At 29.6% G+C, this 15,321-nt stretch overlaps 2 protein-coding genes across 2 annotated transcripts; both read left to right on the forward strand.

Moving 5' to 3' along the window:
- Window positions 1-1,368: 1,368 nt before the first annotated feature.
- LOC114174580 (probable LRR receptor-like serine/threonine-protein kinase At3g47570) lies at window positions 1,369-5,033 on the forward strand. Its single transcript, XM_028059414.1, has 3 exons — window positions 1,369-4,066; window positions 4,178-4,545; window positions 4,838-5,033. The coding sequence occupies exons 1-3, from the start codon at window positions 1,369-1,371 to the stop codon at window positions 4,853-4,855; spliced, it is 3,084 nt and encodes a 1,027-aa protein (XP_027915215.1). The 3' UTR covers window positions 4,856-5,033.
- A 6,477-nt stretch (window positions 5,034-11,510) lies between these two features.
- LOC114173127 (probable LRR receptor-like serine/threonine-protein kinase At3g47570) lies at window positions 11,511-15,082 on the forward strand. Its single transcript, XM_028057355.1, has 3 exons — window positions 11,511-14,232; window positions 14,343-14,710; window positions 15,003-15,082. The coding sequence occupies exons 1-3, from the start codon at window positions 11,535-11,537 to the stop codon at window positions 15,018-15,020; spliced, it is 3,084 nt and encodes a 1,027-aa protein (XP_027913156.1). The 5' UTR covers window positions 11,511-11,534; the 3' UTR covers window positions 15,021-15,082.
- Window positions 15,083-15,321: the final 239 nt, after the last annotated feature.

Below are 15,321 nucleotides of genomic sequence, written 5' to 3' on the forward strand. Positions count from 1 at the left end.
GGATGAGACAAAAGTTTGATACCCGTTGAATTTGGGTATGGAGATGGGGATGAATTTTTTATGCGGGAATGGGTATGGGATAGTGAAACCCGTCCCCGCCCCGCCCCGTTGCCATCCCTACTCTCATATAAGTCACCTATTTTAAAATAAAAAATAAAAATAAATGGAGAAACAACAAAAATAAATAAATCCAATTTAGTTATCGTGTTCATCACTGTATTATTTAATCATTATGCGCCTTTTCTAAATATAAAAATTATGCTAAACTCTTCAATTGAGACAATATTATATGAATCAAATTTATCAAATTTGCAACAGCATTAGGCATTTCCATTTTTAAGTTCAAAATAAGGCATACATATTTGAGTAGAAAAAATAGTTAATTCTTAAGTGCAACTTTAAATTTTGTTAAAATAAGTTTAATATTTAATAACAAATATCCTTGAGCTAATAAAACTCAAGTATTTCACTTTGTCGTCAACTCTTTTTCGTCAACTTTTGACTTGAGATACTAGAATTTTCATAAGAATGATAAAGATGGACAAACGTAGCTTATTCTCTGAACCAATCATTTTGTATATATTATTAATTTATTATTATTATTATTATTATTTTGATAATAATATGAAATATATGAATGAACTTTATAACTCAGGACAGTGATGAATACTGGAGTATGCTTGTGTATTCTTAATTTTACTAAAATTATTACTAAGTATCTGAATAAAATAATATTTTATTCTTTTAATTTTATATATTTGAATTTGTTGACTGTTGCTATACAGTAAACCTGAATGTATAAATACATAATTTGATTTGCCTGACCTATCTGAAACTAAGTTTTAACAAAAACCTCAATTAATTTTTAACACTTGAATTATTTTTCAAATTAAACTAGTAATTGTTATTTTTAAATATTCTTAACATAAATTTACTCCTGTAAATATTTGTTACATCAAGTAAGTTCTTTAAATACAAATATATGAAAAATAGACCTTAATATGATTACAGTTTCTTAACAAAATGACTCTTTTGAAACTAATTATCTGAAAGGTTTTACAATTTCACTCAATAATTTCTTTTACCGACTTAATATAAAATAGTAAATAAGTAAACTATGATACTCCATCAATGTCTGTGAAATTTAAATTAAACGAGTTAATTTTTTTTTTTCATTTTAAAAAAGTTGCAACCCATAATTTGGGGCAAAACTTTTGTGATATAGCACAAATACAGTTTACTTGGTCTTTATTGTTGACTGGTTATTGACTTGACCAAGAAAACATGCCACCACATTCAATTACCAAATTCTATATAACTTAGCTAACAGAGAAACCATCATCTACTAGCTTCCACTTCCTAAACAAAATGAAGTTTTTTTCTCTCACATTGCTTCAATTTTGGTCTATACTCATTCATCTTTTCTCTCTCTTCATATTGAAATCACTATGGTTTACTCCAAACATCACTGTCTTTGCATTAGGAAATGAAACCGATCATTTCGCATTGCTGAAATTCAAGGAATCCATATCCAATGATCCAAATAGAATCTTGTTTTCATGGAATACTTCTACACACTTCTGTAACTGGCATGGAATCACGTGCAATTCTATGCTTCAAAGAGTTACAAAGTTGAATTTGGGAGGATACAAGTTGAAAGGATTCATATCTCCTCACATAGGCAATCTATCTCACATGACAACTTTCAACATTGAAAACAACAACTTCTACGGAGAAATCCCTGAAGAAATAGGTAAGTTGTCAAAACTCCAATACCTTTCTGTTGCAAATAACTCATTGTTGGAAGGAAAATTTCCTTCAAACCTTACCTCTTGCACGGACCTCAAAATATTGTTCCTAAACGGTAACAACTTGACTGGTAAAATACCAGTCGAAATTGTCTCACTTCAGAAACTTCAACAATTGTACCTTTACAAGAACAATTTATCTGGAACAATCCCATCCTTCATGGGGAATCTTTCATCGTTAACCCATCTCTCTTTAGGTTCTAACAACTTTAATGGAAACATTCCACAAGAAATTTGTCGTCTCAAACGTTTGACATTTCTATCATTAGCTATCAACAAATTGACCGGAGCATTTCCTTCTTGTCTTTATAATATGTCATCTCTTACTATAATCTCAGTGGCCCTAAATCAACTTAACGGCTCTTTGCCATCCAACATGTTCCACACCCTCTCCAATCTCCAAGAACTTCAAATTGGTCTGAATCAATTCTCAGGACCAATCCCATCTTCCATAACAAATGCATCCATCCTTTCAACACTTAATATGGTTGATAACAATTTTTATGGCCATGTTCCAAGTATGGGGAAGGAAATACATCTTAAATATCTAAGCTTAGATAGAAACAATCTAGGTGACAATTCACCAAATGATTTGGAGTTTTTAAAATCATTGACAAACTGTAGTGAGTTACAAGTGTTGTCTTTGGATTACAATAATTTTGGAGGCCGTTTGCCAAATTCTTTGGGCAATTTATCCACCCAACTTAGTGAATTTTTTCTCGGGGGCAATCAAATATCAGGAGATATTCCAGCCTCATGTGGAGATCTAATTGGCTTAACTCTCTTCACAATCGAACAAAACTTCATTGATGGAATTATTCCAACAACTTTTGCGAAGCTACAGAAGTTGCAAGTGTTGGACTTAAGAGGAAACAAATTGTCAAGCTTAGGAACCTTCATAGGCAATCTCAGTGGACTGTATTATTTAGACGTCGCAGAAAACATGTTAGAAGGAAGTATTCCTCCAAGTCTAGGAAATTGCCAAGATTTGCAACATTTAGACCTTTCCTATAACAACCTCACGGGAACCATACCATCGCAGGTTTTTAATCTTTCATCTCTAGCTGATGGATTCTCATTGGCACAAAACTTGTTGAGTGGTGCTATACCAAAAGAAGTGGGCAACCTCAAAAATCTCAACTTGCTATATTTGTTAGAGAATCGTCTGTCTGGTCACATTCCAGAAACTATTGGAGAATGCATAATGTTGGAAAATCTCTATTTGCAAGGGAATTCTTTACAAGGAAACATCCCTTCTTCTTTGGCATCACTCAAAGGTCTTCAAAGGTTAGATCTCTCACGAAACCTCTTGTCTGGATCAATTCCTAGTGTTCTGCAGAGCATTTCTTTGTTACAATATTTCAATATATCATTTAACATGTTGGATGGTGAGGTACCAACTAAAGGCATATTTAGTAATGCAAGTGGGATAATTGTGACTGGAAATAGTAAGCTTTGTGGAGGTATTTCAAAGCTGCATCTACCATTATGTCCTGTCAAAGCCACCAAAAAAGAAAAGCATCACTCACTCCGATTAATAGCAATTATAGTAAGTGTAGTTGCTTCTCTTCTCATATTGTTGGTTATTCTAACAATCTACTGGATGAGGAAAAGGAGTAATAAACCATCTTTGGATTCACCCACAATAGACCAACTGCCTAAAGTTTCATACCAAAGCCTATACAATGGAACAAATGGGTTCTCAACTTCAAACTTGATCGGATCTGGAAGCTTTAGCTCTGTATACAAAGGAACTCTTGAGCAAGAAGACAAGATTGTTGCCATAAAGGTCCTAAACCTTCAAAAGAAAGGAGCTGACAAAAGTTTCATTGTTGAATGCAATGCACTTAAAAATATTAGACACAGAAATCTGGTTCCGACTTTGACTTGTTGCTCTAGCACAGATTACAAAGGTCAAGAATTCAAAGCTATAATTTTTGAGTATATGACAAATGGAAGCTTAGAACAGTGGATTCATCCTGGTCCACCAAGTGCACGACACATGAGAAGATTGAGCCTTCATCAACGATTAAACATCACAATTGATGTTGCTTCTGCATTGCATTATCTGCACCACGAGTGTGAACAATTGATCATTCACTGTGATATAAAACCAAGCAATGTTCTTCTTAATGATAGCATGGTTGCACATGTGGGTGATTTTGGTATAGCAAGACTTTTGTCAACTTTCAATCACACCACTTCTGGGCAAACAAGTACAAATGGAATAAAGGGTACAGTTGGCTATGCTCCTCCAGGTATTGTTTTCAGATTTTAATCATTATTGTTTCTCTAAATTTTCACTTTTGTTTTTGTCTACTTGTTATTTATCAGTATGATCTATTGACAATTTTCTGTATATATTTTAGAGTATGGAGAGAGGTACAAGGTGTCAACTTACGGTGACGTGTATAGTTTTGGAATTCTTATATTGGAAATGCTTACCGGAAGAAGACCTACAGATGAAATGTTTAAAGATGGTCAAAATCTTCGTAACTTCGTTGCAGTTTCAATTCCTAATAATGTTTTGCAGATTTTGGATCCAAGAATAATTTCAGAGTATGAAGCAACTGCAGTGGAGGAAAACTGTTGTAATCTTAATGCAGAGGCTGAAAAGTGTGTAGTTTCGCTTTTTAGAATTGGACTTGCTTGCTCTGTGGAATCACCAAGAGAAAGAATGAATTTGGTTGACGTTATCAGAGAGCTTAATCAAATCACCAAGGTTTCTTCTTTACTGGTGAGCAAAAGAGCTACACTAAACTCTCTCCATACTAATTACTGGACACAAAATAGTTATTATATTTAAAAATTAATTTGTGTTTCAATAAAATAACTGTGATCTATTTTTATAAATTATTTCGCAAGTAGAATGAAGTTTTCATTTTCAAAACTAGGCATAAGCTTGAATAAGTTTTACATTTTTAGTATATAACTAACTTTTGTTTTCTCCCATTACCATCTTATCATAAATGAAAAGAAAATTTAAAAATATCTAATACTTCAAATTTAATGAAATTATTGTATTTCAGGGGATGACTACTGAGTAGAATTAAAGTTGAAATCAAATTCTACATGACGAGGGAAACAGAGATTGTTGGATAAACCAAGGACAACAAATTGTCTGCTAAGTTGCCTGATGTTTTGTATTCATGAAAATAAATCAATTCATATCAATGTAACATTTTCATGGCCGATTTTAACAAATGGAATGTTCCATGCACTCAATATACTTATTGTGTTTATATATTTTAGGTTGTGCTTGTATGTTTTACGTGATTCATTATTTTTTGATCTATCGGAATTCCCAACAAAACAATCGAGGTTGAGAATGATAATATGATAATACATGTAGAAGATGAAAACTCAATGTGAACCTACTGAGCTGATGTCATTGCTGTTAATTTTAATGCATTGATGATGATTTTATTTTATTTTGTTTTTGTTAGAAATAAAAAATATATAAAACAGAGGAACACTTAGGGTAGGATGAAGAAAATTTATGATGGATATTTATCTCCAGATAGCGAGTGACGAGTATACTAATATTTATTTATAAATGAAATAGGTGTAAGTATCATACTATTTTATCCACGAGTATCCTTGTTCATAAAAAAATTAAATTTAAATTAAATTTATTTTTATTAAGTTAAATTTAATTAAAATAAAATAAAATAAAATGATATTTAATTTAATTTATTATTTAGTTTAATTTGTATTATATTTTATATTTTTTATACTTTTATTAAAATTTCATTTAAAAAATTTACAAAAATATATATTTCTTTACGAATGATGGTATGCAAGTTTATCGTATGTTTTAAAGAGTTATTTCTTTTACGATATATTCTAAATTTATTACATACATACAATTCACATAGTTGTTCAACAATCATTGACAATTACTTTTATTATTTTTATTATTACAAACTTTCTTTTTTTTCAACAGTATTTAAAACTTACATTAATTTAAAACAATCAAAGAAAGTGCATTTTAAAAAAACTCGAATGTTACACATGTAGAAAGCCTAGTTTTTTAAACAAATTAGAAATTATTTTATTAAGTTTTGTTTTAGCATATGGTAAATTGTTGTCATGAATGGTTGCAAAATGAGTTTTGAAAATTTTTGCAAGAATTGTAACTTTTAAAATAAAAAATTTTAAATTTTAAAAATAAAAGATAACGATAGTTCTTTACAACAAACGTTATCCTTTGTACTTTTAACAATAGTTTTTTAAAACAATTGTTGTCGCTTATACTTTTAACCATAATTTTCACAAAAATCGTTATCATTTATGTTTTTAATGACAGTTCTTTATATAAATTGTTGTCTTTATACTTTGAATGATGAGTTTTTACGGCATTGTTTGTCCAATTAAAAGTTTCTTTTTCTTTTTATGTTTTCAACGACATTTTTCAATGATCATCATTGTTTAAAGTTTTGATAACGATTCTAAAACTGTCGTCATTTGTTTACACTTTTATTGAAAACAATGACCATTTAAAAACAGTCATTTGAAATCTATTTTAATCGTCATTAATATACCAATGTGTTGTAGTGCAATATTTTTATAATTTTTTGTCTTTAAACAATAACTTCATCTTTTTTTCTTTCAAACTCTCATACTTTCCCTTCTATGCTCTTACGAGACATATTTATTTAATTTAGCATTCTTTTAAAATTAAATATTATAAAATAATAGCTTTCTGTGACTTCTATATGGATATTACGTTTAAAAAATGGTAAGAGTCGAGTTTCATTTTAAGATAAATTTTAAATGGATAAACATTTGAAAGTTTATAAATAAAACTAGACATTCATTACTTATTTTATTCTGGACTGTATCTCATTAAAACTATTCTCTTTAAAACTCTTTTCAAATTTAGAACAGCTTATATGTATTGTTTTGGATTACAAAAGTGTCAAAAGGAGATTTTTTAATAGGCATATTTTAATTTAAGTAAAGAGAGTCAATAATAACATTTATACAATGTTTTTTTTATTTTTAAGATGTGTGAAATATGTGTTGGACAGATTGTAAAATCTGTGTACATAAACAATGATATATTTATATAGGTTAAAATGTCATTGTTTTGGTTCAGAAATCTCGAATTGGTCATCGTATTTTTATTGATCTCAATATCGTCCTCATTTTTGTAAATGTGTGTTAAATCAGCCCAATTTTGAATTTGTGACGTGGCTTTGTGTATTATTTTCAGTATTCAAAATTGTGTGCATGGACCAAGAATTAAAAAGGGATTGTGATTGAAACCCTAAATTAACTAATTAGGGATTGCAATTGGTGAAGGGAAATAGAAACTAATATCGTGAGTGTGATTGCCTTCTCACCGCAATAGCAAACAAGTGTTAAATCGAACCTCCTCACCACATCCCATGAGAAGAAACGCTAGAATTTTTCATTCTCCAACCATTGCAAGTGTAGGATAAGCAAGAATGAGAGGGAGACATTCAAAATAGAGGAGACAACTTCAACACCCTCTTTCAAACCCTTACCTTCAAATGTTAGGGGAACATAATCTCTTCTTAAAGGGGAAAGGAAGAACGGTTGTTTCCGGTGCCAAACCACAAGTGGATGACACGTAAGAATACACATTACAACCACATCATCACGTATAAACGCCGTTTGCCAACTGTTAACGAAAAGGGTTGATTTAATACTCATTTACAAAAATGAGGACGAAATTGAAATTAATAAAAATACGATGACCAATTTGAGATTTCTGAACCAAAAGGAGGATCGAGAGAGTATTCTAACCATTTATATTTTAGTATGATTTTGGGTTTATTTGAAGTATGTGTTTATTTAGTGATAAATATTCACTTATGAAGTAACTAAACTATTGGATGAATTTGCTTTGTTTAAGGATTTGAATTTATGAGTAGAATAAGGACAAAGAAACTTCAACAAGGTAACATAAAAAGAACGGCGAAAATGATAAGGAGAAAAGAAAGAAAAAATATGAGAAAACTTAGGAGATGAAGAATAGTTAAGAGGAAGATAATTTTATACTTTTCCAAGATAAGCTTCAATTGAAAAAAAAATACATAACTGTTAAGAATCATGGTAAGACTCAAAATAATAATAATAAAAAAGTTCCTCAAAATTCAGTATATCAAGTGTGATGTTTGGGTAATATTTTCCTTGTATTCTATTTGCACACAGACTAAATATCATTCAAATAATATTTCACTGGTGAAACAGCTTGTAATGATTCCGCTTATTATTCACCATTGTTTAGCTCAAACAAGAGTCTGTAACTTGCGTTTGAGAGATCAACATAACTTTATCTCCTTGAAAAAGAAATCACTTAATTGAAACTTGATAATTTATGCACATAGGTTAAGTCACTCAAATTAAGAATTAAACACTCAAGTGCCAATAAAACTGTAGTTAAAGCTCTAGGATTTGTTGAAAGACTTTTAACGAGTTTATATGACTCAAACATTAATTTAATGTTAAGTAAAAAAGAGATAAAGACCGGCTTTGAACTCTAACGATATACATTAAAATTATATTATATCTAGAGATGACAACAGGTAGGGTGAGAGGACGGATTTCGCAATCTCATACTCATCTTTATAAAAAAAATCCATTTCCATTCTCATAATCAAATCTAATGGGTATCAAACTTTTATCTCATCCTCATCCTCATCCTCACCAGATAACGAATATATAACTCATACTCATACCCGCTTATTTACTATTTCAATATTAATTAATTAAATTTTGTAAAATAATATAAAATTACGGGAAACGAAACGTAATATTATCAAATATTTAATATTAAGTGGTGAATTGTTTCTTCGATATCAAATATTTTGAAAGAAATTATAATTATATATATTTCAAATTAGAATACTAAATAAAATTTCATGAGAACCAAAACATTTATTAAATTTGCCATTAATGATACCTAGTTGATAAAATTTAAAAATATTTTAAAAAAATATAAAATGAAAACAAATATTCAAATTAAAAATTATTTTAAATTTTTGTTTACTTTAATTTTTTTAAATTCTAATGAATCTCTTTAACTAATAAAAGTTATAATACATTACTTAACAAAAATCATGCAAAGAATAAATATTAAACTAATAAAAATAAAATTTCAACATAGATCTTGTATCTTTCGAACTGCAATATATGTTGGATGGTGATAAAAAAATCATAGCAATTATATTAAAATTTTAAATTATAGTAAATAAATTTTATTTATACAATTGTAGTGACAAAATTACAGTTTGATAATGAGTTAGAAAATTAAAAAAATAGTTATGTAAAATATATCAAAATACTATTCTATATGATAAAGATAAACAACAAATAAAAATATTAAGAAAAATTTAAATATGTGTCTTAGAAACAATTTGAGATATTATTGAATGAAATCACACAAAAGGAAAAAAAATATAATTATAGGTATGATAAGATGAGAAATACCTTAGAGATATAAATGTTTTTGAAATATCAACATAGTGAATAGTTGAGAAATAAAAAAAATTGTTTTAGCAAACAAAAAAAGTTCTTCAAATAATTTTTTTTAATAATAATAGAGTAAGTAAGATAATTATTTTATATTACTTAGTAAATAAAAGGTTTAGCTATTAAACACTTGAATTGAGAGTGTTAAACATTTTCTTGTGAAAGAAAAATATACAATAAATAAAAATATTAAGAAAGAATAGAAAGATTCAAATGTGAGACATAAAAAATATTTAATTAAAGTATATCAATTGAACATAACTAGATAAAGGTTATGATAATAAGATGAAAAATATATTGGAGATACGAATGAATTTCATGAAAAACAAACAATTAGAAGAATTAGAAAATAAAAAGTGTGTAATAATATATATATATATATATATATATATATATATATATATATATAAGATTACTAAATTGATTATGAATATTTTAATAATTTAAACGGAGACGAGAATATGACGGAGACATGTATTATGGCGGTATGGAGAAGGGGACGGGGGTGGATATGTACATCCCCATATCCATCCCCATGCTTAATTGAAGAAGTCAGAAATTTTCCATACTCATACTCATACACGGTCAATGCGGAAATTTTTCATTGGAAACAAGTTCAGACAATATTCACGAGAACGAGTTTATTTATCATTTTTAATTATACTCCTTAAACAAAAATTATCTCTCCAATTAAGGAAGATTAAGTCACAGAGAAAACACGTTTAAGGAGAATGAAAATACCTTTTAAAAAAATTATCTAATTTAAAGAAATTCCTTATATCATTCACGTGAGTACCTTTTAAAAATTTTCTCTAATCTAATTTAATTCATAGTATCATCATATATGTTTTTACAACATCCTTTTATGCAATTAAAATACACTAAAACTAAATATTAAATATATTTTTAGTTTCTAAATTTAAATAAAAAATTAAAATTCGTCCTTGTAGTTTTCAAGTCTTAAAAATACATTAATATAATCCTTTTAATTCAGTTGGGTTAATCTTGTTATATGTGTTAAATACATTTTAGATTAATATTTAAATTTTTTACTGTTTGACATATTCTAACTCAAATATTAATTTACAACATCATTTAACAAATCAAAATATAAATATCATTAGTTTAAAAACTAATTTAAATATTAATATGAAACATCATTTATTATTTGGCAAATTAAAATATAAATATCATTAGTTTAAAATGTCTATATCAATATGTTTTTAAAGTTTATATATCAAAATTTAAGAAATGAACGAGTTTTTATTATTCATATAAATTTAAAGACTAAGCATATTTAACCACAAGATAAAAAGATAAGTTAATTTGTCATGTAAGATTGGTTTATACATGATTAATGTATGGATATTTTCAATTATAATTTATCCAGATTCTTGTTTTAAATTCATTATAAACTATTTTTAATTCATAAAAAAATATTTTAATTCTCCATTTTGTTTGTTTATTTTAGTAGTGGTCGTAAAGAAAGTATATAAAAAAAGAAAACTATTCCAAACCTACCTAAATGCGATACCATACATCAAAATCAATAATTAAGTAAAAATAATTGATTATTTCATTGAATAAAAATGTGATAAAAGTTATCAGTATTTCTTTTACGTTTTGCATATTTTTATTTATTTCTGTATTTTGTTTTACAATCACTTTTTATTTTACTGTGTTATATTTATTTTCATCAATTTTTATATCATTTTTCTCAAGACTTAAATTCTAAAGTTTATAAAAGAGATCCCCAAAGACTTTTTATTTTATTTTATATTTCTCTCAGACTCTCTTTTTGTGAGTTGGCCGACAACTAACAACCCACCCACTACCTCTTGTTTTCCATTCAAGTCAAATATTTTCTCTCTCAAATACTTTCTTTCTCATGTTTCTAGTGTTTGGGAACGTATAAGTCTTCTATTTCATAATAAAAAATGAAAAATAAATGTAGAAACAACAAAAATAAAGAATCCAGTTTAGCTATGTCTTCATCACTCTATTATTAAATCATTGTGCGTCCCTTTAATCATTATATGCTTCCTTTTATTTTTCCTTTTAAAGTAGTAGCTACTTATAATTTACGACAAAACTTTTGTGACATAGCATAAATTAAGTTGACTTGACATGGAAAACATGTCACCACATTCAATTACCAAATTCTATATAACTTACATAAGAACAGAGATACCATCATCTACTACCTTCCACTTCTTAATCAAAATGAAGTATTTTTGTCGTACACTACTTACATTTTGGTCTATACTCATTCATCTTTTCTCTCTCTTTCTATTGAAATCAATATGGTTTACTCCAAACATCACTGTCTTTGCATTAGGAAATGAGACCGATCATTTTGCGTTGCTGAAGTTCAAGGAATCCATATCCAGTGATCCAAATAGAATCTTGTTTTCTTGGAATACATCTACACACTTCTGTAACTGGCATGGAATCACGTGCAATTCTATGCTTCAAAGAGTTACAGAGTTGAATTTGATAGGATATAAGTTGAAGGGATTCATATCTCCACACATAGGCAATCTATCTCACATGACAACTTTCAACATTGGAAACAACAACTTCTACGGAGAAATCCCCCAAGAATTAGGTAAGTTGTCAAAACTCCAGTACCTTTCTGTTGCAAATAACTCATTGCTGGTAGGAAAATTTCCTTCAAACTTGACTGCATGCACTGATCTCAAAATCTTGTACCTAAATGGGAACAATCTGACTGGTGAAATACCAGTGGAAATTGTCTCACTTCAGAAGCTTCAAAAACTGTACCTTTACAAGAATAATTTATCTGGAACAATCCCATCCTTCATAGGGAATCTTTCATCCTTAATCTATCTCTCCCTAAGAGTTAACAATTTTAATGGAAACATTCCACAAGAAATTTGTCATCTCAAACGTTTGACATTTCTATCATTATCTACCAACAAATTGACAGGACCATTTCCTTCTTGTTTTTATAATATGTCATCTCTTACTGTATTCTCTGCGACCCTAAATCAACTTAACGGCTCTTTGCCATCCAACATGTTCCACACCCTCTCTAATCTCCAAGAACTTTATATTGATGCAAATCAAATATCAGGACCAATCCCAACTTCCATAGAAAATGCATCCGTCCTTTCAGTAATTGATATGGTTGATAACCATCTTTCCGGACAAGTTCCGAGTCTGAAGAAGCAAATACATCTTCAATATCTAAGTTTAGGTATAAACAATCTAGGTGAAAATTCAACCAACGATTTGGAGTTTTTAAAATCATTGACAAACTGTAGCGAGTTGCAAATTTTGTCTTTGGCTTACAATAATTTTGGAGGACATTTGCCAAATTCTTTGGGCAATTTATCCACCAAACTCAGTGAATTGTATCTCGGGGGCAATCAAATATCAGGAGATATTCCAGCCACATGTGGAAATCTAATTGGCTTAATTCTTTTTACTATGGAACGAAATCTCATTCATGGAATTATTCCGACAACTTTTGCGAAGCTACAGAAGTTGCAAGTGTTGGACTTAAGCGGAAACAAATTGTCAAGCTTAGGAACCTTCATAGGCAATCTCAGTCGACTGTATTATTTAGACATGGCAGAAAACATGTTAGAAGGAAGTATTCCTCCAAGTCTAGGAAATTGCCAATCTTTGCAACATTTAGACCTTTCCCAGAACAATCTCACGGGAACCATACCATTGCAGGTTTTTAATCTTTCATATCTAACTAATGCATTCTCATTGTCACAAAACTTGTTGAGTGGTAATATACCAGAAGAAGTGGGCAACCTCAAAAATCTCAACTTGCTATATTTGTTTGAGAATCGTCTCTCTGGTCACATTCCTGAAACTATTGGAGAATGCATAATGTTGCAGGAGCTCTATTTGGAAGGGAATTCTCTACAAGGAAGCATCCCTTCTTCTTTGGCATCACTCAGAGGTCTTCAAAGGTTAGACCTCTCACGAAACCTCTTGTCTGGATCAATTCCTAGTGTTCTGCAGAGCATTTCTTTGTTACAATATTTCAATATATCATTTAACATGCTGGATGGTGAGGTACCAACTAAAGGCATATTCAGTAATGCAAGTGGGATAATTGTTACTGGAAATAGTAAGCTTTGTGGAGGTATTTCAAAGCTGCATCTACCATTATGTCCTGTCAAAGCCACCAAACAAGCAAAGCATCACTCACTCCGATTAATTGCAATTATAGTAAGTGTAGTTGCTTCTCTTCTTATATTGTTGGTTATTCTAACAATCTACTGGGTGAGGAAAAGGAGTAATAAACCATCTTTGAATTCACCAACAATAGACCAACTGCCTAAAGTTTCATACCAAAGCCTATACAATGGAACAAATGGGTTCTCATCTTCAAACTTGATCGGATCTGGAAGCTTTAGCTCTGTGTATAAAGGAACTCTTGAGCAAGAAGACAAGATTGTTGCCATAAAGGTCCTAAACCTTCAAAAGAAAGGAGCTGACAAAAGTTTCATTGTTGAATGCAATGCACTTAAAAATATTAGACACAGAAATCTGGTTCCGACTTTGACATGTTGCTCTAGCACAGATTACAAAGGTCAAGAATTCAAAGCTATAATTTTTGAGTATATGACAAATGGAAGCTTAGAACAGTGGATTCATCCTGGTCCACCAAGTGCACGACACATGAGAAGATTGAGCCTTCATCAACGATTAAACATCACAATTGATGTTGCTTCTGCATTGCATTATCTGCACCACGAGTGTGAACAATTGATCATTCACTGTGATATAAAACCAAGCAATGTTCTTCTTAATGATAGCATGGTTGCACATGTGGGTGATTTTGGTATAGCAAGACTTTTGTCAACTTTCAATCACACCACTTCTGGGCAAACAAGTACAAATGGAATAAAGGGTACAGTTGGCTATGCTCCTCCAGGTATTGTTTTCAGATTTTAATCATTATTGTTTCTCTAAATTTTCACTTTGTTTTTGTCTACTTGTTATTTATCAATGTTATTTATTGACAATTTTCTGTATATATTGTAGAGTATGGAGAGAGGTACAAGGTGTCAACTTACGGTGACATGTATAGTTTTGGAATTCTTATATTGGAAATGCTTACTGGAAGAAGACCTACGGATGAAATGTTTAAAGATGGTCAAAATCTTCGTAACTTCGTTGCAGTTTCAATTCCTAATAATCTTTTGCAGATTTTGGATCCAAGAATCATTTCAGAATATGAAGCAACTGCAGTGGAGGGAAACTGTGGTAATCTTAATGCAAAGGCTGAAAAGTGTGTAGTCTCGCTTTTCAGAATTGGACTTGCTTGCTCTGTGGAATCACCAAAAGAAAGAATGAATTTGGTTGACGTTATCAGAGAGCTGAATCAAATTACTAGGGTTTCTTCTTTACTGGTGAGCAAAAGAACTATACTAAACTCTTCCCGGACAATTACTGGACACAAAATAGTATTATATTTAAAAAAATAATTTTGCGTTTCAATAAAAATAATTATGATATCTTTTTATAAATAATTTCGCAAGTAGAATACAGTTTTCCTTTTCAAAATTCGTTATAAGCTTAAATAAGTTGTACATTTTTAGTATATAACTAACTTTTGTTTTCTTCCATTAGAATCTTATCATATATGAAAATAAAATTTAAAAATATCTAATTCTACAAATGTAATGAAATTATTGGTTTCAGGAGATGACAATGGAGTAGGATTAAAGATGAAATCAAATTCTGCATGATGATGGAAACAGAGATTGGTGGATAATTGCGAATAAAGTTAAACCGAGGGCAATATTGTTATCTAACTTTCCAGAGTTTTTGTATTTATCTAAATAAATCAATTCATTATCAATGCAAAATTATTATGGACTTTAACAAATACAATGTTCCATGCACTCAATGTCAATGTACTTATTGTGATTTTATATTTTTATTTCCTACATGACTCGTGATTTTTCAAACTAATGGAATTCTTAATAGAATACAGGTTTAATTATTAATTTAGTCTTCC

This window comes from Vigna unguiculata, chromosome 2 (genome assembly GCF_004118075.2).
Source record: "Vigna unguiculata cultivar IT97K-499-35 chromosome 2, ASM411807v1, whole genome shotgun sequence".
Taxonomy (NCBI): Eukaryota; Viridiplantae; Streptophyta; class Magnoliopsida; order Fabales; family Fabaceae; genus Vigna; species Vigna unguiculata.